This window comes from Zea mays, chromosome 7 (genome assembly GCF_902167145.1).
Source record: "Zea mays cultivar B73 chromosome 7, Zm-B73-REFERENCE-NAM-5.0, whole genome shotgun sequence".
In the NCBI taxonomy this organism is placed as follows: domain Eukaryota; kingdom Viridiplantae; phylum Streptophyta; class Magnoliopsida; order Poales; family Poaceae; genus Zea; species Zea mays.
Genome location: NC_050102.1, coordinates 135,986,004 through 136,012,981, shown reverse-complemented (window position 1 = coordinate 136,012,981; position 26,978 = coordinate 135,986,004). Strand labels below are relative to the sequence as shown.

Sequence of the window (26,978 nt, the reverse complement as noted above, 5' to 3'; positions counted from 1 at the left end):
CCTTCTTGGATCGGGGCTTGTAATCTTTCCCGCTCCTTTGCTTGAGGATTTGGCGGAAGCTCTTGATGATGAGCGCCATTTCCTCGTTGTCGAGCTTTGAGGCGTCAATTAGTTGTCTACTCGGTGTAGACTCCTCCTTCTTCTCCTCCGTCGCCTTAAATGCCACCGGTTGTGCTTCGGACGTGGAGGGATCATCTAGCCCGTTGATTTTCTTTGAGCCCTTGATCATATACTCAAAGCTCACAAAATTCCCGATTACTTCCTCGGGAGTCATTAGTGTATATCTAGGATTACCACGAATTAATTGAACTTGAGTGGGGTTAAGGAAAATAAGTGATCTAAGAATAACCTTAACCATCTCGTGGTCATCCCACTTTTTGCTCCCGAGGTTGTGCACTTGATTCACCAAGGCTTTGAGCCGGTTGTACATGTCTTGTGGCTCTTCCCCTTTGCGAAGCCGGAAGCGACCGAGCTCCCCCTCGATCGTTTCCCGCTTGGTGATCTTGGTTAGCTCATCTCCCTCGTGCGCGGTCTTGAGGACGTCCCAAACTTCCTTGGCGCTCTTTAATCCTTGCACCTTGTTATACTCCTCTCGACTTAGAGAGGCGAGGAGTATAGTTGTGGCTTGGGAGTTGAAGTGCTCGACTTGGGCCACCTTGTCCTCATCATAATCCTCATCCCCTACGGATGGTACCTGTACACCAAACTCAACGACATCCCATATACTTTTGTGGAGTGAGGTTAGATGAAATCGCATTAAATCACTCCACCTTGCATAATCTTCACCATCAAAAGTTGGTGGTTTGCCTAATGGTACGGAAAGTAAAGGCGTATGTTTAGGAATGCGAGGATAGCGTAAGAGGATCTTACTAAACTTCTTGCGCTCATGGCGCTTAGAAATTACGGAGGGCGCGTCGGAGCCGGAGGTGGAAGGTGATGACGTATCGGTCTCGTAGTAGACCACCTTCCTCATCTTCTTTTTCTTGTCGCCACTCCGATGCGACTTGTGGGAAGAGGCTTTCTTCTCCTTCCCCTTCCCTTTGTTGCGGGACTCTTCCGATGTAGCCTTCCCGTGGCTTGTAGTGGGCTTTTCGCCGGTCTCCATCTCCTTCTTGGCGTGATCTCCCGACATCACTTCGAGCGGTTAGGCTCTAATGAAGTACCGGGTTCTGATACCGATTGAAAGTCGCCTAGAGGGGGGGGTGAATAGGGCGAAACTAAAATTTTCAAAGTTAATCACAGCTACAAGCCGGGTTAGCGTTAGAAATATAAACGAGTCCACGAGAGAGGGTGCAAAACAAACCGCAAGCGAAATAAAGAGTGTAACACACAGATTTGTTTTACCGAGGTTCGGTTCTCGCAAACCTACTCCCCGTTGAGGAGGCCACAAAGGCCGGGTCTTTTTCAACCCCCCCTCTAGGCGACTTTCAGTTACCACTAAATAACAAAAAAACAGTGGGAAACACTGAAAAACATGTACAAACATTTGGGCAGAATTACATAGCAGTATAGCACAAGGAAAACCCAGCATAGGGGAACAGAAACATATCGTACCAATAGACAGAATAGCATGGCACATGGAAAACTCCACAAAAGGCAAAAAAAAGGCGTCCAACCCAGCACGGCAGATAAAGGGAAAAGCTACATGTATCTCACGTATTGGGCCAACCCTCCACATGTACCGCCTACCAGCCCAAATGTAGTACACATGAAAAAAAGGCAACAAAAAAGGACAAAAAAAGCCCAGTGCAGTACACAACCCCCCAGTCGCCAGCCCTCCAGCCAGCCACCAGCAGACCCCAACACAAAACCACAAAACCCCAGCCCCCAGCCCTCCACCCCAGCCGCCAGCGCCCAACACAAAATCCTCCCCCCTCTCTAGAAAAAAGAACAGAACGTTCAATGTCTATGAGGATACAAAGTACATGATGATGACAGAGGAAGATGAAAAAGGCAAAGAAATTGAAAAGGTATACTCATCTGTGCCCCCCATCTCATTTTGATTGATGCTTCTCTGTTAAAAAAAGTTGAGGCCCCCTGGATTTTTGCAGAAGAAAAAAAATCCCATGCTCGAAATAAACAACACAGCATCTCTGCCCACTCTTTCACCCCAACCAAAAAGTCAGAGCTCTCATGGCTTTCCCCCCATCTCATGTTTCCAATGGTTTAAATCAACATGATCCACAATGTGAATCATGGAGCCACCTCCCTCACAGGGTCGAATTAGATAGCCACTAGGAAGCACTTCGGCTCTTACAAAATTTGGAGTGTTGGGTCCTGATGGACCTCTAGTCGATTGTGTCAGTGATCTCTCACAGATCTATAGAACAAGAAAAGAAACAAAAGTTACCAGCTGTAAGCACAATAGATATCCTGAGAGGGCAATCCAGTAGCACCTAAAAAAAGCATACAAAAATTACAGCGCAGCTGTTTGATCCTAACAGAACAAGCAAAAACACAAAAAAATGCTACACATGAACTTCCCTCTGCCCTCCGCCTCCAAGAACTATATCTGCATGATCTGAACATCCTCTGACTAAGCTGAAAACGACTAGAGCAAAAACAATCAACAACACATTTACCACTAGTAGAGTTGATAGCAATAGTAACAACCTCAGCACCGTCACTGCTCATCAGTGACCAACCGTCATCTAGAAACCCATTGGCAGCATCATTGAAACCCCTGTAAATTACATTAAAGAAGTTAGAAGTGCCATGTGATGGGTCCTGGCAATAAATTCAAACAGCACAAATGGTAAATGAGAACACATGAACACAACCACAAACCTGCTAAGCCTCTGGCTAAATGTTCTCAAAACTGCTGGCTGTCAGCCCCCTCCATAGGGCATTTCCCCACTCGATTCATGCACAATTTGCCTAATGTGACGCAGTGCCTGCATCATAGGAATAAGAAAATCATGACTCGATCATTCATACATCAGTGGCAAATAGTACTTGGTACCAATGAATTATTGAGAAAGCATAATAGCGGAACATACAGCAATAGTTGTTTTCTGTGCAAGAATCTTCGGGGATTCATAAAGTGGTCTAAGGACCTCAGGCACACTCCAAGCCTACAAGAAGGTAAGATTGATAAGATGCAAGCACATAAGTTTTTATTCAAGCTAGATATGATTAAAGCCTTCAGAATGGATAGGATAATATTGATTCCACTTACATCTAAATCAACATGATCCACAATGTGAATCATGGAGCCACCTCCCTCACAGGGGTCGAATTAGATAGCCACTGTTGGGGTGAAGGCGAAGACGCCACCCTTCGCTCGATGCCTTCGCCAACCTCACTGCACCAACGGAGACAAGACGACTGTCAAACTTACCCTTCGTCCCACGCGTCGCCGGACGAAGACCTGTGACGAGGTCGTCTCACCTCGCGGCCTCGTCCAACATGGAGGCCCACGTGTGATCCGGCCCATTGCAACAGGCCATGCGTGGCCGCTGCGCATTACGGGCCTAATTTGTAAAGGTCTCCGTGTAATTACAGTCTGTAACCCTGCTTTATGGGAATATTCCGGGGATAACCTAGGCGCCTGAGGGCACATGCGTCCTTAACTCAGGACGCTGGGCACTCAGATACCTATAAATACCCCCGCACAGTGCCCTTGAGAGGCTAGATTAACAGAGCTCTTGCCACCTCGAATTGAAACCTTGTTTACGTTGCTCCCACTCCCCCGTTGGATCAACTTGCTCGGGAGAGCAAGTTCCAACATTTGGCACCCACCGTTTGTGCTACGAAAAAACCACCCGTGATGGCACCCAAGAGAGCTACCTCGAAGGCTGACGAGGCTGCGAAGGCAGCACTACTGGCCGAGAAAAAGGGCAAGGCCCTTGTCGACACCACCCACCAAGAAGCCTGCGAAGACGACGCACTCAGCAAGAGGCAGCGCAACGAGCAACCCACTCCCGAAGGCAGTCTCCGCACCTGCAGCTCTGGAGGGCAACCACAACTTCCCCCAGGCTTCGCTCCACCAGAGGGCACGGATGCCACCGAGTACGGCGAAGTCATTGGCGTTTCGGCAGAAGAACAGCTACAACTGCGCGCCTTGCGCATCAAGAACCGCAACCTCCAGAAGCAAAAAGAGATCCTCGAGGCCAAGCACCAACGCGTGTCCGCACAAGCCAAGGTGCGACAGATGATACGCGACGAAGAGCAGAAGGCTCAGGAGCTCGAACAAGAGATCGCCCTCATGCAGAGCGAAGGCCAACTCGGCCTGCAACACGGCCCACCCCTCCAACGGCGCGCACAAATCGAAGACCTGTTCATCCCTCAGCGCGGATACGCCGTCCCGCACGTCGCGGCATTCCAAGGCATCAATTATCTTGACGAGCGAAGTCCCCTGGCGCCTCACCTGCAGGTTTCACCATGGCCCGCCAACTTCAGGGCAGGGACCTATCCCAAGTACAACGGCAGCACTGACCCAGCACAGTACATCATGAGTTATCAGGTCGTCGTTGCATCATCCGGAGGGGACGACGCCACGATGGCCAAGTCATTCATCATTGCCCTCGAAGGCCCAACCCTCACCTGGTACACCAGGTTACCGCCATTGTCCATCGACTCCTGGAGAAGTCTCCGGGACAAATTCTTGCTCAACTTCCAAGGGTACCGCCCGGACACCGACGCCTTGGCCGAACTTTAACTCTGCAAGCAGCTGGAAAAAGAAACTCTGCGGGAGTACTACCGCAAGTTTCTAACCCTCAAGTCACAACTACCTTCAGTCGATGATCAAATCGCCATCCACTACGCCATCAGTGGCCTTCGGGCCGACGTCCTCTACAGACACTGCATCAGGGATCCGCCCAAGAATCTCCAGGAGTTGTATCAGCTATTTGAAAAATATGCCAGATCCGAAGAGCTCCACCAGCGCAAAGTCGAGTCTTAGAGGAAACCCAAAGACACTCCATAGTCCAGCCGCACGTGGACGAGGCCTTCTCAGCCAGACTCCGGTCGGGACGGCCGCAATCAGCAGCAAGTGCACAACATCGCCAACCAGCACCCCGCTGGCGAGGCCCCTCGCCGCCAGGAGTATCCCCCCAGGGCCGCGGGAACGGAACTCGTGGTCGGGGCCGGGGACGTGCGCAGCAGCCGCACAGATTTTACTGCCTATTCCACGGCAAAGACTGTGCCCACCCTACCAGAGACTGCCCAGAGACGAAGGCCACCAGAGACAGGATGGCACGGGCGCAACCAGCCGACAACCCTAGGGTTGTCGCGCACACATATCAGCAACCCCCTCCGCCATACATCCACGGCCCCACTCCGCATCCACCGCACCACGCATACCAGCACCACCAGGAGGTACAAAACGTACCTCCCCCACCCCCACCTCCACACCAGCAACAACAAAACATCCACCACCCCCATGCCCCAAAGCAAGAGGACTTCGCCGATCAGTCGTATCGCAGAGTCATTCATATGATCACTGGAGGGTCCAGTGCTAACTTCGACACAAAGCGGCAGAAGAGGGACCATTACCGCAGCGTCAACCACGTCGTCATCACAGGCCCAGTCGTCCAGACAAAGTGGTCCCATTTACCATTAACCTTCGACGCCCACGACGTCGACCTGCGTAGTGCACCACACATCGACGCCATGGTTATCAACTGCAGCGTGGCAGGATGGGATCTGCACAAAGTCTTAGTCGACAATGGCAGCCAGACAGATATCATCTTCCTCCATGCCTTCGATCGCATGGGCATAAGCCACAGTCTGCTCAAGCCTTCGGACAACCCACTATACGGCTTCGGCGGCAAGGGCACCTTTCCTGTCGGCAAAATAGAGTTACCTCTCTCCTTCGGTGTAGCACCCAATGCCCGAAGTGAGCAAGTCACATTCAACATCGTCGACATGGTGTACCCGTACAACGCCATAATGGGCCGGGGCTCCATCAACAAGTTTGAGGCAGCCATTCACGGACTTTACATGTGCATGAAGATACCAGGTCCGCAAGGCGCCATCACGGTCTACGGCAACCAGCAGACTGCGCGCAACATAGAACGAGACTTCGTCCCCGGACAAAGAAACGTGCACTGCCTCACGGCCCAGCGCGAGGTCCCCGCGTCTACCAGCCCAACTGACAAAGAACACGACAAAGCACAGCTGCAGAGCAACGACAGGACCAAGACCGTCCCCCTCGACCAGGTCACGCCCAAGCAGACGGTCACCATCAGCGAAGACCTCACTTCGCACGATGAGGAGAGACTCCTCTGTTGCATGTCCAAGAATAAAGACGTCTTCGCCTGGTCCGCCCTCAACCTAGTTGGAGTCAGTCGCTCCATCATTGAGCACAGTCTAGGAATCGACCCTTCGGTGAGGCCGAAGAAGCAGTGGCTGCGTAAGATGTCTAACGAGAAGACAGAAGCCGCCAAGGCCGAGGTACATCGCCTGCTTGAGGCCAAATTTATCGAGCCAGTCGCCTACCCCACATGGCTCGCCAACGTAGTAACGGTGCAGAAGAAGAGCGGCAAGTGGCAGATGTGCATCGATTTCACCAGTCTTAACAAGGCCTGCCCCAAGGACAACTTCCCGCTGCATCGGATCGACAAAATCGTCGATAGTGCGGCCGGGTGTGAGGTCATGTCACTCCTCGATTGCTTCTTTGGTTACCATCAAATATATATGAAGGAGGAGGACAAGGCAAGCACCAGCTTCATAACACCCTTCGGCACGTATTGCTTCATCAGAATGCCGGAGGGACTTAAGAACGCCGGGTCCACTTTCTCTCGGCTCACCAAAACGGTGCTCGAGGGACAAGTCGGCAGAAATATATTCACGTATGTGGACGACATCGTCGTCGCCAGCAGAAGCAAGGAGGACCATCTTGCTGACCTCGTCGAAACGTTTGCGAACATGCGGGACGCACGACTTTGCCTAAACCCCAAAAAGTGCGTTTTCGGTGTTCGCCAGGGGAAAATATTGGGCTACCTGGTGTCACACCGCGGAATTGAGGCCAACACAACCAAAATTCAGGCCATCATCAACATAACGCCCCCGCAGTCAGCCAGAGACGTCCAACGCCTGACAGGCAGGTTGGCCGCCCTCAACAGATTCATCTCCAAATCCGCAGAGCGAAGTCTCCCTTTCCTCAAAACTCTCCGCGGCGCAAAAGACTTCGCTTGGGGACCAGAGCAGGCGACGGCCTTCGCTTCATTGAAGCAGTACCTATCGGAATTGGCGATTCTTACAAGCCCAGACTCCTCGCTACCCCTGTTGCTCTATGTTGCGGCTTCGCCACATGCGGTTAGCGCAACACTAGTTCAAGAGTAGACCACAGAGGGCATGATCAGGCAATGTCCAGTTTATTACATCTCCGAAGTGCTCACACCATCAAAATGTAATATGACGGAACTGGAAAAGATTGCCTATGCAGTTGTTATGGCTTCGCGTAAATTGCGCCACTATTTCGAGGCATTCAAGGTCCGGGTCACCTCAGATAGGGGACTCGGCGAATTGTTTAGAAACCCGGAGGCATCAGTCCGGATCGCCAAATGGGCAGCCGAACTTTCCAGCTACCACATCACATTTGAACCTAGGACAACCATCAAGTCACAAGTCCTGGCTGACTTCGTCGTCGACTAGACTGGGCCAACAACACAGCCAGACCCGTCTACAGAAAAAGTATGGACAATCCATTGCGACGGCGCATGGTGCCATGCGGGGGCAGGCGCCGCTGCAGTCATTACTTCACCCACAGGGGTCAAGCACAGATACGCAGCACGCCTCAGCTTTGCCTTGGAGTCTGACAGATGCACTAACAATATAGCAGAATACGAAGCTGTCATCCTCGGCCTTCGCAAGCTAAGGGCCCTTGGTGTCACCACCTGCATCATCAGAACGGACTCCAAGGTAGTCGCCGGCCAAGTCGAGAAAGACTACGCAGCGAAGGACCCCGCACTTATGCAGTACCTTGCAGCTATCCGTAGTCTCGAGAGGCAATTCAAAGGTTTCACCTTGCAGCATGTGGACCGTGCCAAGAATGAGGAGGCCGACGCGTTGGCCAAGGCAGCCGCCAGAGGCGAGGCCCTGCCCTCCGACGTATTCTACCATGTCATCGGCACGCCAGCCGTCCGCAGCCCAGAGGGGCTCCAAATAACCAATGACAGCGAGGGCCACCGCATAGTCAACCTTATCATGACCGAAGACTGGCGGGCACCAATAACCCTGTTCCTACAGGGGTACTATCATCCAACCGACATCAATGAAGCCAAGCGCCTCAAACATCGAAGCCGGGACTTCGCACTAATCGAAGGACAGCTTTACAAGAAGGGGGTCAGTCAACCCATGCTTAAGTGTGTCACTGAGACCGAAGGCGTCCAAATTCTGCGCGAAGTCCACAGCGGGACCTGCGGCTCTCACGCAGGGTCTAGGGCACTAGCCGCAAAAGTAATCCGTCAAGGTTTTTACTGGCCCGCCATGATCTGCGCCGCAAATCGGGTCACAAGGTCCTGCGAAGCCTGCCAGAAATTTTCTCCACGATCGGGAAGCCCTTCGCAGTTCACGAAGCTCATCGCCCACACATGGCCTCTTCAGCGCTGGGGCCTTGACATCGTCGGGCCCCTACCCACGGCCCAGGGGAACCTCAAGTTCACCTTCGTCGCTGTCGAATACTTTACCAAATGGATCGAGGCGAGGGCCGTATCCACAATAACATCGAAGACTGCCTAGAAATTCTTCTAGCAAAACATTGTTTGCCGCTTCGGAGTCCCGTCCGAACTCACAATTGACAATGGCAAGCAATTTGACAGCCAAGACTTCAAAGATTTCTGCTTCTCCATTGGCACCAAGCTTGCCTTCGCCTCAGTATACCACCCGCAATCCAACGGAGTTGTGGAACACGCAAATGGCAAAATTTTCACAGCTGTCAAGAAGATGCTCCTTGACGATAAAAAGGGCAAGTGGGCCGATTTGTTACCTGAAGCAGTCTGGGCATTAAACATGAGTTAGTGCAGGGCGACTGGGTTCACCCCTTTCCGCCTCCTATATGGATCGGAGGCCATGACCCCGCAAGAAATAAAACATGGGTCACCACGGACAGTCCCGTCAGCCGTCCCCGACGTGGACGAGCCCACTTCGAAGGACCTCATCGTCGGAGACCGCGTCTTCGCCCTACAGGCTTTAAACAAATACCAAGCCCAAACAAAAGCATGGCGCGACCACATAGTCATCCCGAGGGAATTCAGCGAAGGAGACCTCGTACTCGTCCGGATAGCTCAGACAGAGTCCAGGGGCAAGCTGGAGCCCAGGTGGGAGGGCCCTTTCATCGTCAAGACGAAGGCGTCCCCCAGCGCGTACAGGCTCACAACGCCATCCGGCGAGGACTTGGAGCATTCTTGGAACATTGATAATCTCCGCAAATTTTTTGTTTGACTCCTCAGGGCCAGCTCGCCCTTGTAATTCGCAAAACAATTTTATTCTGGCCCGCACTCTTTTCCTCCCGGGGGGTGAGGTTTTTAACGAGGCGGAGCCATGTAATATACGAGTGAAAAATCCCCCGCAAAAATCTACGTCGAAAAAGACCACATCGACGGTCTTCGACATTCGACCAATACAAAGTCACCGCGAGGGGCAGCGCTAGCTACCCTCGCATGCGACACTCCGCGCAAAAGTCGCCTAAGGGTGCAGCCAGACTAGCACAACAAGTGCGCAAAATCGAAGTCTTCTTCAAAAGACTATCCGAGCAAAACTCGCCTAAGGGTGCAGCCGGACTAGCACAACAAGTGCGCAAAATCGAAGACTTCTTCAAAAACCTATCCGAGCAAAAGTCGCCTAAGGGTGCAGCCGGACTAGCACAATAAGTGCGCAAAATCGAAGTCTTCTTCAAAAGACTATCCGTGCAAAAGTCGCCTAAGGGTGCAGCCGGACTAATTCAACAAGCGCGCCAAAACGCAAGCGCATTACATCCATGCAAAAGTCTACACCAAGAAACTTTCCGCGCACAGAGCAACTACAGGCGCAGCTGGACCAACATAACAAATGTGCCAGACCAAGCGCGCAACGCACCTATGGACATAGCCAGATGCGCGAAGGCGCACAGCCTCATCATACAAACTATAGTAACACACGTACAGCGAGGGCATCACACCTTACATTGGTTCAACCTTCGGAATGATTCACATCTCCCTATAGTTAAATAGCATTATCCTAAGCTCCTCACCCTCAAAAAGACTTCGCAACTCCCCCTCACCTACACTCGCCCCAGTGGGCGAGGACAACAATTCCTGCTTGCCAGCCCTGCCCACACGAAGTCGACCGCCATCCGCTTCACTCACTCTACGCTTCGCCATCCGCCCAGCACTCGGACCAGGCACACCTTCAGCATCCGCAACACGCGGAGAAGCCTCCGTCGTAGCCACATCCAAGGCCGCAAAGTAATCCAAGTCCTCATCCGAAGACTCTTCCGTCCACTCAACCGAACTCCCAGAGTCACCAAAATCAGAAAACTTAGACGCAGACTCATCCGATTCATTCCCAGCATCCACGGTCGAAGCCGCCACAAAATTAGCAGTAGCGGTTGCATGCGCAGGCCCAGAATCCTGAACCTGCGCAGCAACCAAGGTTCAGCAACATAGACAAAATTCTCTAACTACCCCACACCCACTAAGCCACCTGCGAAGACCCAGCCGCCGCCATGGGATCCTCCGCTGCCGGCTCCGTCGCCGCCTTCGGGGGATCCTCCACCCTCGGCACAACGGTTGGCGACGAGCCACCACCGGACACAGTAGCCGCAGGGGCAGCGTGGGAGCCTTCACCAGTTTCCGGGGGCGGTGCCGGGTCGACCTCAGCCTCGGCCACCACCGGGTTGGCCTCCGCTTCGGGCCGCACGCTGTTCTGGGGTCCGAAGTCCTCCACGTCCTCGGCAGGCGCCGCCTACAACACAGCACACCGATTCAACAAGCCCACACATACCCCACATTCAACAACACTAGACAAAAGACAAACTTTACCTGATCCCTCGCCCGGTCGAACCGCTCCCTCACCACCTCCCGACCGTGGGGGCCCCACATCCGGTCAAAGAGGGCACCCGTGGAGTCCTTCACCACAGGGTCTTCGACCTTGAAAATCTCGCGCCCAAAATCTTCATCAGATCGGTCGAAGACCTCATAGTGACTGCACCCCTCGCGGGACAGCGCGTTCATCGCCCCTTCGCAGGTGACGAGGGAGGCAAAGGACATAAATCCCTCCACAATGGTCGGGAGCGCCAACAGTTCCTCTTGCAGCCACTCGAGGAAGCGAAGGCCCGCCTCCCGGTCGGGCACTTCGAAATCAGCAGTCCGCGCGCCCAGCTCGCGGTACGAGTCCACGAGCTGTTTGCGCGTCCGCTAAACTTCCGAGCACGTAGAGGCCTCGGCCCTCTCCATGCGGGCCTGCAGAGCGTTGAACCGCACCTCCCATTCCTCGGCGCGCTGGTTGGCGAGACTACCCTCCACCCGCGCCAAATTGGCCTCCGCCTGCGCCTTGGCGATGGCCTGGTTAGCCTCCCTCCTCTCCTCCACCAGCTGGCGCTGGAGGTCCGTCCTCTCACCCTCCAGGGCGGCCACCTTCTCCGCCAGCTTGCGGCACTTGCTGTCCGCGACCGACTTTTCCCGGACGGCGTCAGCATGCTGCGCACGAAGTCTCTCGACTTCGGCAGACACATCTGCAGTAAGGGCCCCCGACGCCACGCGGTCGGCGAAGTCGGCAGCCTAACATACACACATGAGACCACAATCCCCATGGAAACGGTAAACACCGAAGTCCAGCTCAACTTACTTGACTCAGCCGCTGCGACGCCTCCCTCAGCTGGCGGGACACAGTGCCCGCTTCGTCCTTGACGGCAGTGACCGCCGAAATCTCACCGCCAGCGCTGAGAGCGCTACCCTTCACCCCAGGCACCGTGGCAGATACCGTGGTCGCCACTACAGGCGGAACAACAGCAAGTTGCCCCTCGCCCGATCCTGTAGCATATCACCAGTCAAAAAAAAACTTACCAACGAGATAGTCATCCACGCTAATATTTGTGCCGAAGTCGGCAACACGTTTCCCCGGCGAAGGCAATTCTCGGACCTTCGCAGCTCCATCCGGGGCAGACTTGGTTCTGCCGGTGCTGGCCGCCTTCATGCTTTCCGGCACCTTACCGGACCTAGGGGCGGCCGACTTCGCCGCCAGCGTAGGCTGGCTACCGCCGGGGACGGTAGCCTTCACAGTCCCCCGCGCCCTCTTTGGCCTAGCTTCGAGGAGCCTGATGACCGCCCGGCGCTTCTGCGCAGCTTCCTGGCGATCCTTGTTCATCATTGCCGACACAACAGCAGCAATATTTTGTCCGTAAGGAAACACTCTCAAGTCACGAACCATGCGAGACGTAAAGAAGTCTTCGCCGGCCGCGCGGGGGATAGGAACGTTCTTAGGCCATCGACCCCCGGTAACCTCCAGCATCCGCGCCGAAGACTCCCGGAGCTCGGGCGAAGACATCCTTCCCCCGGGGGCCGCGCATGTCCCCATCAATTCCATAGCAAAACTATCGGAGACCCCCAGTTCTCCCATCGTAGTACCTAGCTTCCTCTTCTTAGTGGATGGGGCGGCCTCCGGCGCGAGGTCGTCTTCAGTCTCAACCGCCGGTTTTTTCCCGCGGCGGTCGACAACGTCTTGCCCGGGATAACCACCATACGGCAAACAATTCAACTCGAAGACCCTATTCAGGCGGTCGTTGGATCCACGTATATCTCAACTCCGCTGGGCCTCCATCTTTGGCACGTAGCGACCAACAATTCACACTGCCCCATCCTCCGCCTCACGCACGAATGCGGCGGGATCTCGGCCATGCAAATCCAGTACGAAGGCGGGACTCCGCACCAGCATCCCGCCACGGGAAGGCATCTGGCGAGGGCATACTTCGTCCAGCGCCCAGCCACGCGCCAAGGGCCATACCCCATACCCGACAAACTCCTCAACCAGATCGCGTCCGCTACTCATGCGGGCCGCGCACCGAAAGGCCCCTTCGTCTCCATCCTCCTCCGCTACCTCAAACTGCGGGTACGCTGAGTAATAATGCGAGCACATGACGGCCACGGGGAGCCCAGGATGGTCTTCGACTGTGCCTTCGGCAACGTAGAACCAAAATTCCCACCAGTTGCCCCATTTATTGCGGGCGTAGGGAACCAACTCAACGACTTCCATCGAAGTCTTACCGGTCTTCGGCGTAAATGTGCAAGATCCAAATTGAGCAATCTTATTTCCGATTTTCCTTTTCTGCCAATGCAGACAATAATACTTCGCGAAGACTTCGACCGAAGGCTGCCCGCCGTACGAAGTCGTTGCCCAGACATATTTTGCCAGGGCCACCACGGCATTCGGCGTCAGCTGGTGGACCTGGACGTCGAATTTACGCAGAACTTCTCCCACAAATCGATGCGCGGGCAGACGAAGGCCAGTGGCGAAAAAAGCCTCAAAGACGACCAACTCGCCTTCCGGCTCGGGGACCTCCTCTGCCCCCGGGACACGGGCCACTCCGCTGCCAAAATACCCAAGCTGTTGCATGTCTTGCACACGGACCAAGGACATCCGCGACACGCCGAATTCCACTGTGTCGCCGGTGCGCAACTCCTCCGCCGCCACATTGCTCAGCGTCTCCTTGGACGACGCGCCGGCCGACGGTGTATCGGCAGCAGAAGAGGAAGAGGACGACATGGCTACGTACCGTCGGTGGCGGAGGGCGGTTTGCTTCACACGGGCCAGATCTCCGACGAGCAAGAGCAAGGAGGGCAGACGAGCAGTGAGCGGTTTGAGAAGGAAGTTAGGGTTTTCGCGGAGCGCGGAAAGATAAAGTTCAAAACACGCCGCCCCCCGCCCCCTTTTATACACAGGGCGCGGCGCTTCGGGAAACCCGCAATCCAACAGTACGACGTCAATCAACAGTCATGTCAAAAACCCCCGCGAAACAACTTCGAGCGAGGGCAGCGTCTCCACCATCTAGCGACGTCTTCGGCACCAGATGACTTAGTCGAACTGGTCCCTCAGAGGGCAAATGTTGGGGCGAAGGCGAAGACGCCACCCTTCGCTCTATGCCTTCGCCAACCTCGCTGCACCAATGGAGACAAGACGACTGGCAAACTTACCCTTCGTCCCACGCGTCGCCGGACGAAGACCTGTGACGAGGTCGTCTCACCTCGTGGCCTCGTCCAACATGGAGGCCCACGTGTGATCCGGCCCATTGCAACAGGCCCTGCATGGCCGCTGCGCATTACGGGCCTAATTTGTAAAGGTCTCCCTGTAATTACAGTCTGTAACCCTGCTTTATGGGAATATTCCAGGGATAACCTAGGCGCCTGAGGGCACATGCGTCCTTAACTCAGGACGCTGGGCACTCAGATACCTATAAATACCCTCGCACAGTGCCCTTTAGAGGCTAGATTAACAGAGCTCTTGCCACCTCGAATTGAAACCTTGTTTACGTTGCTCCCACTCCCCCGTTGGATCAACTTGCTCGGGAGAGCAAGTTCTAACAGCCACTAGGAAGCACTTCGGCTCTTACAAAATTTGGAGTGTTGGGTCCTGATGGACCTCCAGTCGATTGTGTCAGTGATCTCTCACAGATCTATAGAACAAGAAAAGAAACAAAAGTTACCAGCTGTAAGCACAATAGATATCCTGAGAGGGCAATCCAGTAGCACCTAAATAAGCATACAAAAATTACAGCACAACTGTTTGATCGAAACAGAACAAGCAAAAACACAAAAAATGCTACACATGAACTTCCCTCTGCCCTCCGCCTCCAAGAACTATATCTGCATGATCTGAACATCCTCTGACTAAGCTGAAAACGATCAGAGCAAAAACAATCTACAACACATTTACCACTAGTAGAGTTGATAGCAATAGTAACAACCTCAACACCGTCACTGCTCATCAGTGACCAACCGTCATCTGGAAACCCATTGACAGCATCATTGAAACCCCTGTAAATTACATTAAAGAAGTTAGAAGTGTCATGTGATGGGTCCTGGCAATAAATTCAAACAGCACAAATGGTAAATAAGAACACATGAACACGACCACAAACCTGCTAAGCCTCTGGCTAAATGTTCTCAAAACTGCTGGATGTTGGCCCCTCCATGCTGTTACCACTAAATAACAAAAAAAACAGTGGGAAACACTGAAAAACATGTACAAAATTTGGAGTGTTGGGTCCTGATGGACCTCCAGTCGATTGTGTCAGTGATCTCTCACAGATCTATAGAACAAAAAAAGAAACAAAAGTTACCAGCTGTAAGCACAATAGATATCCTGAGAGGGCAATCCAGTAGCACCTAAATAAGCATACAAAAATTACAGCACAGTTGATTGATCCAAAAAGAACAAGCAAACAGAATTGACAAGACTAACATAAATGACAACATCATAGCAGATTCATGTTGATGGTACTAACAAGTTTGTCACTGAAGACAACATATTCTCAGAAGATGAAATTACCAATTTTCAGCAGCATATATTGGAGATAATTGGAAGTACTCAGGTAAAAAGTATATGAGAATTCCCGTAATTGCAGTTGAATAAGATGAAAAAATTCTATCCACATGTTTTGAAGACTAAAAAACTTTTTGTGATTTTTTATGAATGTGCAAAAAACAGATGGCTGGAAGGCGTTTTACTCAAAATGGATCAAGCAGTACTCAGATATACGCACAAATGACGCTGCCATATGTTTCAAACCAGGTAATAAAATGCAAAAAAAAACATGAACAACACCTACTAAATTATATATGGGAATTTAATTGATCCTTGATGATTATGCAGGGTGGATACATGGATTTGATGATGGAACAGATACGTAACTCGCAAGGAGAACCAGTGAGTGAACTAGGCAATGAAATGCAAAGTGCCCTATGCACACAAAATGAAACCATGAACAAAAACCTACTAGTGGCCCCATGTGAGACATACACACAGATGATTCTTGAGGAGGACTCAACGCTTGCAAATGCAGACATATCCAAGGTAAGTGTGGGGTGTGTGGGAAAAAATAATAGTAATATACATTTCATAACATAAATAATGATGTTAACAATGATGTTTATAGTGGCAATAGGATGTGTTGATATGTTTCAAACCAGGTAATAAAATGAAAAAAACATGAACAACACCTACTAAATTATATATGGGAATTTGATTGATCCTTGATGATTATGTAGTTTGGATACATGGATCTAATGATGGAACAGATATATAACTCGCAAGGAGAATCAGTGAGTGAAGTAGGCAATGAAATGCAAAGTGGCCTATGCACACAAAATGAAACAATGAACAACAACCTAATAGGAGCACCATGTGAGACATACACACAGATGATTCTTGAGGAGGACTCCCCGCTTGCAAATGCAGACATATCCAAGGTAAGTGTGTGGGTCTGTGGGAAAAAATAATATTAATATACATTTCATAACATAAATAAAAAATAGAAAACTAATGAAAAAACTGAATTTTTTTGTAGGAGACATTTGGGGAATGCAATGAAGCTGATACATCTAAATATGGGGAAGCAGTATACCACGGGGATCTCTTTGAGATAATGCATGTACAACAACTAACTGAATGTGCGCAAAATGATGATGGAAAAGAAACTAAAACATCAAGTGCTAGTGCAAACTTTGATGATTGAGAAACTGAAACAACAAATGCAGGAGATGAAGAGTTAACAGAGGATCAGATTGATGCCTTCATTATGAGTGAGCAGATAGCTGCAACAGAAGGGAACAATGCATCAATAGACAGCAAATACACACCTCAAGTTGGGATGGAATTTAAGATCAGGGGAGATGCAGAGCACTTCTTATTCTTCTATGGTTTTTTGGCTGGTTTTAAACCAGCAATCACCCACACTTTCAGGACTTCCAACAAAAAAAGAAGCAATGAAGTAACAAAGGTGGAGCTGAAATGTAACAAACATGGCAAAACAAAAAAGACATACCAGCAGGAACAAGATATTTGCATAGAAAAAAGCGCTGCGAGAAAGGCCCAAAAAGGAATACAAATGTCCAAGTTAAAACAGATTGCAGAGTATTCATGGTTATAAAGGAACATGGACAAAAATGGGTGATCGATAAGTTAGACTTGGAACACAATCATGAGCTCAGACCAGCAGACAGCAACAACATGTTTAGTGGGCATAAGTACATGACAGATATGGAAAAGGAATTATAAGAACATTGAACCACAACAACATACCTACACGGAAGATGATAGCTATATTGTCTTATCTGAGAGGAGGTATGACAGCATTGCCATACAAAAAAAAAGATGTTAGCAACTACAGAACTAAAATAAACAAGGAAGTAACAGGGAATGATATGACACAAGCACTGCAGTTTTTTCAGGAAAAATAGAAGGAAGATCCAAATTTCTTCTACAGAATTGTCATTGATGAAGATAAAAAGGTGAAGCACATGTTTTGGGCAGATGGGACATCTTTGAAATACTACGAGATGTATGGAGATTGCATCAGTTTCGACACCACATACATGAGTAACAAGTACAACCTGCCATTTGCCCCATTTGTGGGTGTTACAGGGCATGCACATACATGCTTGTTCGCATGTGCATTCATTTCTGATGAAACAATAGAAACATTCAAGTGGATATTCAAGACATTCCTTGAGGCCATGGGAGGCAAACATCCCCGCACAATAATAACAGATCAAGATATGGCAATGAGATCTGCGATCAAAGAGGTTTTCCCTGAAACAGTGCATAGGAATTGCTTCTTCCACATAAAAAGCAAATGCTACCAAAAAAATGGAAATTGCTTTGCAAGAAATATAGGAATACCAGAGGACTTTGAGGACATAGTTAACTATTCACTAACTGTATCTGAATTTGAGAGGGACTGGAAGCAAATGGTTGAGGACTACCACCTAGAAAACAACAAGTATTTCAGCAAAATGTGGGAAACAAGAGCCAGGTTCATACCAGTATATTTCAAAAATGACTTCTTCCCATTCTTGCAAAGCACAGGTAGAAGCGAGGGGACAAACTCAAGGTTTAAAGACAATGTGACTTCGACTTATAGTGTGATCAGCTTCTTGCGTGAGTACCAAAGGATTGTGGAGCAAGTGAATGTGTCAGAGGAGTATGAGGATAATGAAAGCAATCGTAAACGTCCAAAAGAACTAATGTTTGGATATACAATAGAGAGGCAAGCACAAGAAGTCTACAATAGAAACATATTCAAGAAATTCCAGTTCCAGTTGCAATCAACACCAAGGCTAAGTTACAACAGAACATCTAATCTGCATACTTTCGAGGTGTATCCAAAATCAAACCAAGAAGAAACGCCACATAAAATAAGGAGGTACCTTGTTATGGCTAACCTAACATATGGAATGGAAGAGTTCACTTGTGTATGTGGCAAGTTTGACAAGGATGGCATTTTATGCTCCCATATACTTAAAGTGATCATTGAAGAAGGGCTCACGAAAATCCCAGAGCAATACATACTGACCAGGTGGAAGAAAAAACAGAAACAAATAGATGGACCACTGCTGCGTGCATCAATGCCAACCCACCCAGTGCTAAGACACAACCTATTGAGCCGGAAAGCAGCATTACTCACATCAGCAGCAGCAAAAACAGAGAAAACTATGGAGTTTATATGTGAAGAATTAGACAAACTACAAGAAAAGGTTTGCCAAATGCTATCATCAGAAGAAGATGTAATAGCAGGACCTTCGACAGGACAAGGAAGACAATGCTGCAAAACATACAGGACCAATAGTTGAAAATCTGCATAACCCTGAAGCAGTTAAACAGAAAGGAAGGCCAAAAAAACCTACAAGGTTAAAGCCACTAGTGGAGGAAATCCGCATCAAGATGAAGAAGGCAGAGCAAAGAAAAACAAGAAAACAAGCAATGCAGCAGCAAGTATGTCTATCTAAAAACCTGCTTTTGTTTTTTTATAATTACATTGACTTATAAGCTATAATTTGTGTTTATAGGCCCACAAGGAAAGGAGAAGAAGAAGATAAAAAGAACAGCACCTTGAAGAATTACTGCTCCCCCCTCCTAACAGAACCACGAACACTCACACTGAAAAAGATGCAGAAAAAATAGAGAGAAAAATGAAGAACACTTAGTGGAGAAAGGGGAAGGGATGGACTGTGCAATTATGATATATTCATATAGTTGGTGCAAACAGCAAAAAAAAGTTTGTTTTTCTTTTAGTTGAGTCATGTAATCGCTTGCAAAAACAAAGTGTTGAAAAACAGATCATGCTTGCCTGATTAGATCCATCGCATCAGCCCATCCATGTACCGCATAGCTAGCTTATCTGGTATTGGGTCGTGCTCCATTGGCTAGGCCCACCAGCAATGATTTACACACTTTATACCACAAAAACATTATTTAGCTGCCACGGATTCCAATCTACTTGAGTTTATGGAGAAGATAAAGAAGTTCCTATTATCTAAGTAGAGTCGTAAAGGACAAGATGATAAAAAAAGTTCCTATTATAACAATTTTTTTGTTTAACCAAAAGTTCAATATGCGTTTTCTCTTCAAGAAACATGAGCAAAAAATTGGAGAAAAAATGGAGAAAAGAAATGAAGAAAATTTTAGGGGGGTGGGATGATGGGATGAGCTCTGCATTTATAATATATTAATAGAGATAGTACAAAAAGCAGAAAAATGGTTTTGTTTTTAAATCAGATGAGTCATGGAATCGCTTGAACAAAAAACTCTAGAAAAAAAAGAACTTACTAAACAGTAAAAAACAAACTCTTTAATTCAATAATAGTACGAAATCACACTTTTATTACATACACTGGGGAAAAATGAACATGAGATATAACATGTTTTTTTTATTGGAAAAAGAAGCTATGGATCAAAACTTGACAATGATGAATCAGAAATATCTGCCATTGCTGCTCCAACATCCATAGAAAACACGAACAGCTACTTCCCAATGGTTCAAATATGCTAGTTGACAATCCGAGGATCAATATTCTGGTATAAAAAAAAGCAAATCAGACCAAAAAAATGATGCACAAAAAACAAAAAAACTCCATACCACCATCAGCACTGCACACACCACCCACGAAAAAGGAAAAAACTAGAAAAAACAAAATAATAAGAGCGCCCAAAAAACAACACAAATTGAATCACAAAAAACCTGAAGAAACATGTTGCGAACTAGAGACTTGTCTTCAGTGTTCTTCTCACTAAAATAGAGATCGTTGGCCAAGGTGATTCGAATTTGAGGGATGTCCTCAGTGCGGAACTTGAGCATCATATCAACAGATATATCCCAATATTCCATGTATTGAAGTGTGAAAATACCGCAGTCATGCCTATGATAATTAAAGAAGGCAAAATTACTACAAGAAATAATTTGTTGTGGGTGTTTTTAAACCATATAAAATATGTAGAAAAAATTAAGATAGCAACTGAATTTGGATTCTAATAAAAAGAAATGATAGAGTTGAAACTTACGTATTTTCCTACTTTGGTACTGCAGGATATAAAATTTTGAATGATGATACATAAGCATGACCAACTAAACTAGGCAGAGCAACTCTAACTAAGGTCTAAACTAGGCTAAACAAATGACGATACACTACACATGGAAAAGGCAATGAAAACAAACCAACAAAATTGCTGAAAATCTCGGACAGATCAGGCAAGAGCATTTATAAGACAGTAGAAGTGAGCAACACACTGGGAATAAGAATACAAACAACTTAGGAAAAAAAGACTACATATACCAATTATGTCTTATCTGCCACCATCCATAACAGTATACCAAAAAATAGAGCCTCAGACTGACATCACAGCAGCACAACACTACACCCAGTGAAGATCAGAGACATGGGCAATTAACAACTAAAACATGATAGTATCTGAATTTGTATTCTACTAATAGTAAAAACAACTACAAAATATCTACAAATAAATAATATATTGAGTGAGATTTTAAACCATATAAAATATATAAAAAAATTAAGATAGCAACTAAATTTGGATTCTAATAAAAAAAAGAAAAAAAGGATAGAAATGAAACTTACGTATTTTCCTGTTTTGGTACCGCGGGATATAAAATTTTGAATGATGATACATCTATGTTTGAATCAGAATATAATAACCATAGGACTTTAAACACCCGAATCTAGAAAAAAACACACAACATTATAAAAAAATGAAAAAAGGATAAATATCAATAAAATATATAATATACACAAGAAAACAAAAAATACATGAAGAAGAAAAAAGGCACTTACAAGCTTGTCTCTAAAAAAGCATTGAAAAGGATCTTCCTCATCAAAATATGAATCCATAAAAACAAAACGCTTATTCTTCAAATCAACAATGAACAAAAACCAATGGTTCGCATGGCACACTGGAAAATACAGCTGAAAAAACAGATTGAGGTAAAATAAGAACAAGACATAAATGTATGGCACATTAAGGCTGCTGTTTGGACCAAAAAAATTACAACAAACTAAGCAAACAAAAAACCTTGTTAGAGCGGTGCAACTTCAAAGCAAAATTAGCCCCTAGAAACGATTTCCTTAGATCTTCAACTTCATATTAGCTATTGTATTCCATCATCGAATGCTGTAGTAACAATAGAAATTTTTAAAAAAATGAAAAACAATAAAAAAAATTACAAAAAAAACAAAACAAAACCAAATAAAAAGTTGAAGAATAATTACCCCCACTTTTGGATAAAAGAAATGTTTCTTTGACAGCCTAGGATGAATATCTTCAAAATGTTTCCGGCAAAATCCAGCAATAAAAAAGTTGTCACAGTGACCATTGGGTTCTATTGACAGTCCAAAAGATTCCCAATTTACAGTGGTGGTTTTGGAAAACCGAACTGCGACCAAACTGAACAAAAAAAGTAAAAAAAATAGACTATTATGAAAATTGGTGTATAGGAACAGAAAATAAACATAATAAAGAAAAAAATTGAAATAAAAATAAAAGTTACACTTACTCTTTCCATTGGCTCCGCCCCATGCCACAAAGAATATTATAATATCGCAATAGCACATTAGAACATGGAAAACGGGCGTGAGCATTTTGAAACTTGTAACCAATTTTCACCAACATCATTCCTGACTACATTTCCAACTTCTAGTTGATTTCCCAAAAAGAATCCCCCAGCTTCTGACTCTACGTTGAATATGTTCATATCATTGTACATCTGATCAACTGCAGCTGCTGATTTGGATCTACTACTACCATGTAAATTAGCGCCAACCATATTAACAGCAACAGTTTGAACCTAGAAAAATTTAACATAATGTATGTTTATACGATATAAATTAAAAAAGATTGAAAAAAGATAACAAATATACAACAGACTACATGAGAGAATAAACCGAAAAAATCACCTCATGATCAGCCCCTACATCATCAGCAATGACAATAACTTCTTCCTTTTTGCCACTTATTCCTCCGGAGTTCCTATGTCTTTCAGTTGAGTTTAACTTTGAATAATTCAATGCTAGTGTAGGCTCATATATATTATCATTCCCTACTAAAAATGCACCAGCAGCATGTGCCTAACATAAGGCAAACACACACAAAAACAGATATACAAAAAAATATTAAATTATAAACTAAACAAATATAATAAACATAAAAAAATAACCACAAACTATACCTTTGGATTCTGAGACAACACCACAGAAGCAACACCACTATAAACATCATTGTTAACACAACCTGTTGCCGCTGCTGATGTTGCACCTAGATTAATAGGCCTTCTATTAGGATTTGCATGTGACTTAAGTAAATGGTCTTAATGATAGTACGCCATTGAGAGAAATATACCATAAACGACATGGGTGGCTATAGGAGGAGCAAGTTGGCCTAGCCCAATTGGAACACCAGCTGGCTCGTGTGGACATATAGCAGCTGCAGTATTTCTGCCCCTTCCATTGTGATCACTTTCATCATCTGTAATTTGAAGGTCAAAAAGACCCATAAGTGAGAAAAGCTTTGTACATGGAAAGAGACCCAACTTATCAGTTTTTGAGTAATGGAATCGCTTGTTGAGAGGATGAGCACACTCTGCGATAAAAAAATAAAGAAAAAATAGACATACATCAGATTCGTATTAGGTTTACACGACGACCAAAAAAAACAGAGCAATAATAACCTAAAAAATGATGCTAAAGCAAGAAACCAAAAAAGGAGTTCAGTGGCACCTACCAAAATCACGCAAGAAAAAAAGTATGCGTTCAAGGGCAGTGACTGCTTGAAAAATAAATAGAGTTTCATATTCTACATAATTAATCACATGCCAAGGGGTCGCAACAAAAAAGGTTATTGTATTATCCAATCAAGGTGCAAAAAGGTGGACTCAGGTCCTGAGACTGAGTTTAACGCAAGATCAATCAAACAACTCGCACATGTCACATGCGAAGGAGCTTCGAAACAAAAAATGCCAATGCAAAACACAGCAAAAAACCACATAGTGTAGGCACAATAAGCAAGTCACAGCGCTACCCCCCTTGATGAAAGATGATGATTTATACCCTCCTTTTCTCCCCACCAAGTGCAATCCTGGCTTTTGCTTTTGCCCCCGAGAGAGGCAAGACAACGACGAACATATACATGATAGGGCATGGAACACAGTACAGTTCCATACCCTGACATAGACATCTCATCCATCACCTACAATTTCCGCTTTCCCCAGACATGCCCACATAGGTAGCACATAGAATAAAAAAATGCATTGAGCAAATACAATGAAGTACAAAATGCAAAAAAAAGGAAAACAAAAAAACATTAAAAACAGATTTTAAAAAGCACTAACCCACTGGTGGATTCAAAGATGTTCCATTATTTCCATCCAGCCTATTAACGATTGGTGTCTCCAACTGTATGGGCACTGTTATCAGGGGATTTGTAATAACCACATGAGCTTTTCCATGAGAAGCCTCAACAATGCCCACACCAGCCCCTTTCTCATTCGACTTAACATCAACTGGCTGCACATTAGTATCAATTTTGGTAGCTTTCTCATCTGACTTAATATCCATATCTTTCGCCAGAAGGTTGTTGGAATTCAAAAACTTCTGATGCTTAATAGTCATTGCTTCAGCCAAAATTTTTAGAGAATCGATGATAGCTTCAGTACATCTTGACTTGCAAATTGAACAACAACCCCTGACCTTGTCACACAGAACTTGGCAAGTACTATCAATGCATTCGACATCCACTATTTGGCCAAAATCAACTAATAACTTTTCCTTGAAAAAAGTGAAATCATGCAGAAATTGTTTCTCTGCTTCAATTAACACCTTCTCCCTATAAGCAGCTCTCTAGAGATAAAAAATAAAAAATAAAATTAAGTAACAAAAAAATAAACAAAAACCACATGAAAAAAATTGCATATAAAAAATATACAATTGAGAACTTGTACAGAAAAAAAAGAAGATCAAAAAGAACAAACTACCTGAGACTTGCAAAAAACAGCAAAAGTTTCAATCAACTTAACCATAGGAGAGGAAATGATGCCCTGCAAAAATAACAAAAAAATTGTAAATAAAAAACTAAATATAAATAAACAATTTCTAAGAACTAAATATACTGAGAAAATACATTTTATAACTCCACACAACTATACTTAGGGTGTGTTTGGTTTGACTTTTGGCTTTGGCTTTTGCACCCCTAAAAGCCAAAAGCCAACCAAAGGGCTGGATCCAGGAAGCAGCTTTTTCTAAAAGTCGACTTTCTTGTAGTGCAAATCTGAAAGCACCTCTAGACCTGCTTTTAGTGGCTTTTCGGATGGAACTGTGAAAACATATATCGAAGAATTTTTAACGATTTTTAGTGGTTTCCACCAAACGGTTTTTAGCTTTTTAACAGCTCACAGCCTACAACAGCTTTTTCCACAGCTCACAGCCCACAGCAACTTTTTTCACAGCCACAGCCCAACCAAATAGACCCTTAGCTAACTTAGATTATTTACCTAAACAATAAACACAAAAACAGATTATCAATGATGCAAATCCTGGATATAATAGAACCTACTCCAGACAAAAAAAACTCCTAAGGGACATTAACATGAGATGACATAAGGAAAAAATCAAACAAAAAACTGAAAAAACAAGAATGAGCTGCTCCACGGCTATAATTAAACTCTGCAGCTCCATCCCATATAAAATCATTTTTTGTAGCTCTGAAGCCACTTTGCCTCCTGTCTTGCAGACCAAGAGAGACAAGACAGGCCTCAAAATGCTCGCATGAATCAGAAAGATGCAGCTAGTAGCTAGTGTATAATCAACAGTGGCAATTTAATGAACCAGGACAGGAATAACCCAACAGTAGCAGCAAGTTAATGGAGTTAATAATTGACCAGGACATCATCTTGTCCAGTTCCAGGAGCAGATGAGCCTAAAAAATGTTCAAGCTTCCTCCATCAAGCTCTCTTTATTCCAAATCCCTGAACAACAAGCTAGGATACACCCAATTCAGTTCTTCAATCTGTATCAGCTCTTGGTTCTCTCTGTCCCTCTATGCATTAGTATGCACCATCACCACAAAAAAAAAGTAGGAGTTGTCTGCTGCTTCACAATAAAAGATCACAACACTTGCCACTGTTCTTCAGTTACAGTGTTGTTCCTATATATACGGCTATACTTAATCTTTTTTTTTCATTTGCCTATTTATATAGTACCAGACATAGTTGCATCATATATATGTAAGTCTGAATCCCTGGCTGATGGACCTAAGAGAGAATCCAGGCAGCAACCTAGATTTCCTTTAAAAGAACCACATCACAGTTCGCACAGACATCTCACACTCATTCATCTCCGTCAAGGCACAGACATCGCACATACATTTCAATGCTAAATTACAACTTCAAAATTGCATGCATTAACTATATATAAATTTCAACAATACCTATGTTATCCTCAAATATACTAGGACAAATTTTAACTAGAATTGCATAATTTGTTCCTTTGCTAATAGAAACAGAAGAACACACATTGCATACTGAACATCCCAAAAAAACAGTAGAACTAGGAAAATATACTCGAGCACAGGAAAAGATGAAGTAAAACGAAGAGCACCCTCACCGGATCGACAGTGCCACCAGATGCCGGGACACAACCTTCGCACAGTGGAACTCCAGACCCGCCTGCTTCACCACAGGTTGTTGTTGAAAGGGAATTAGGCTTACACCTAGTCCCTAATTAATTTTGGTGGTTGAATTGCCCAACACAAATAATTGGACTAACTAGTTTGCTCAAGTGTATAGATTATACAGGTGTAAAAGGTTCACACTCAGCCAATAAAAAGATCAAGTTTTGGATTCAACAAAGGAGCAAAGAGGCAACCGAAGGCACCTCTGGTCTGGGGGCACCGGACTGTCCGGTGTACACCGGACAGTGTCTGGTGCACCACCGGACAGTGTCCGGTGCACCAGAGGACTCCAACTCGAACTCGCTACCTTCGGGAATTTCTTAGGCCGGCGCGCTATAATTCACCGGACTGTCTGGTGTACACTGGACAGTGTCCGGTGCTCCAAGAAAGCGCGGCCTCCGGAACTCGCCAGCCTCGGGAACGCGCAGCAGCCGCTCCGCTATAATTCACCGGACATGTCCGGTGTGCACCGGACTGTCCGGTGTACCAGCGGAGCAATGGCTATTTCGGCGTCAACGGCTACCTGCAACGCATTAAATGCGCGCGCAGCGCGCGCAGAAGGCAGGCGCGCCCATACTGGCGCACCGGACAATGAACAGGAGATGTCCGGTGTGCACCGGACATCCAGGCGGGCCCAGAAGTCAGAAGCTCCAACGGTCAAAATCCAACGGCAGTGATGACGTGGCGGGGGCACCGGACATGTCCGGTGCGCCATCGAACAGACAACCTCCACCAACGGTCAAGTTTGGTGGTTGGGGCTATAAATACCCCAACCACCCCCACATTCATTGTATCCAAGTTTTCCACTTCTCAACCACTTACAAGAGCTAGGC

The 26,978-nt window shown here is 46.5% G+C and overlaps 2 protein-coding genes and 1 long non-coding RNA gene across 3 annotated transcripts; 1 reads left to right on the top strand and 2 right to left on the bottom strand.

The window, feature by feature from the left end:
- Positions 1 to 1,891: 1,891 nt before the first annotated feature.
- LOC109939271 (uncharacterized) lies at positions 1,892 to 16,651 on the top strand. The gene is made up of 6 exons (XM_020541673.1): positions 1,892 to 1,970; positions 15,401 to 15,508; positions 15,625 to 15,708; positions 15,790 to 15,990; positions 16,185 to 16,385; positions 16,484 to 16,651. The coding sequence occupies exons 1-6, from the start codon at positions 1,926 to 1,928 to the stop codon at positions 16,649 to 16,651; spliced, it is 807 nt and encodes a 268-aa protein (XP_020397262.1). The 5' UTR covers positions 1,892 to 1,925.
- On the bottom strand, positions 2,669 to 3,251 carry LOC103632912 (uncharacterized). The gene is made up of 4 exons (XR_002263527.1): positions 3,179 to 3,251; positions 3,000 to 3,074; positions 2,788 to 2,894; positions 2,669 to 2,683 (listed from the first exon to the last, which is right to left on the bottom strand). It is a non-coding gene; the product is annotated as an uncharacterized lncRNA (long non-coding RNA).
- Positions 16,652 to 21,832: 5,181 nt separating the features above from the next.
- LOC103632909 (uncharacterized) lies at positions 21,833 to 26,113 on the bottom strand. The gene is made up of 8 exons (XM_020541672.2): positions 26,079 to 26,113; positions 24,452 to 24,514; positions 23,810 to 24,317; positions 22,822 to 22,947; positions 22,652 to 22,737; positions 22,380 to 22,550; positions 22,090 to 22,270; positions 21,833 to 21,870 (listed from the first exon to the last, which is right to left on the bottom strand). Exons 2-8 carry the CDS (start codon positions 24,494 to 24,496, stop codon positions 21,833 to 21,835), a joined length of 1,155 nt encoding a protein of 384 aa, XP_020397261.2. The 5' UTR covers positions 24,497 to 24,514; positions 26,079 to 26,113.
- Positions 26,114 to 26,978: the final 865 nt, after the last annotated feature.

Bases quoted from the DNA above. Each gene is read 5' to 3' on its own strand.
- LOC109939271 (XM_020541673.1), top strand. From the start codon at position 1,926: ATGATGATGACAGAGGAAGATGAAAAAGGCAAAGAAATTGAAAAG. The intron at 15,709-15,789 runs GTAATAAAATGC...ATGATTATGCAG, and splicing joins TGCCATATGTTTCAAACCAG to GGTGGATACATGGATTTGAT. The intron at 16,386-16,483 runs GTAAGTGTGTGG...ATTTTTTTGTAG, and splicing joins CAAATGCAGACATATCCAAG to GAGACATTTGGGGAATGCAA.
- LOC103632909 (XM_020541672.2), bottom strand. From the start codon at position 24,496: ATGGTTAAGTTGATTGAAACTTTTGCTGTTTTTTGCAAGTCTCAG. The intron at 22,738-22,821 runs GTATATTTCTCT...CTATTAATCTAG, and splicing joins AGCCACCCATGTCGTTTATG to GTGCAACATCAGCAGCGGCA. The intron at 21,871-22,089 runs GTGAAAATTGGT...TTTTTTGTTCAG, and splicing joins TGTAGTCAGGAATGATGTTG to TTTGGTCGCAGTTCGGTTTT.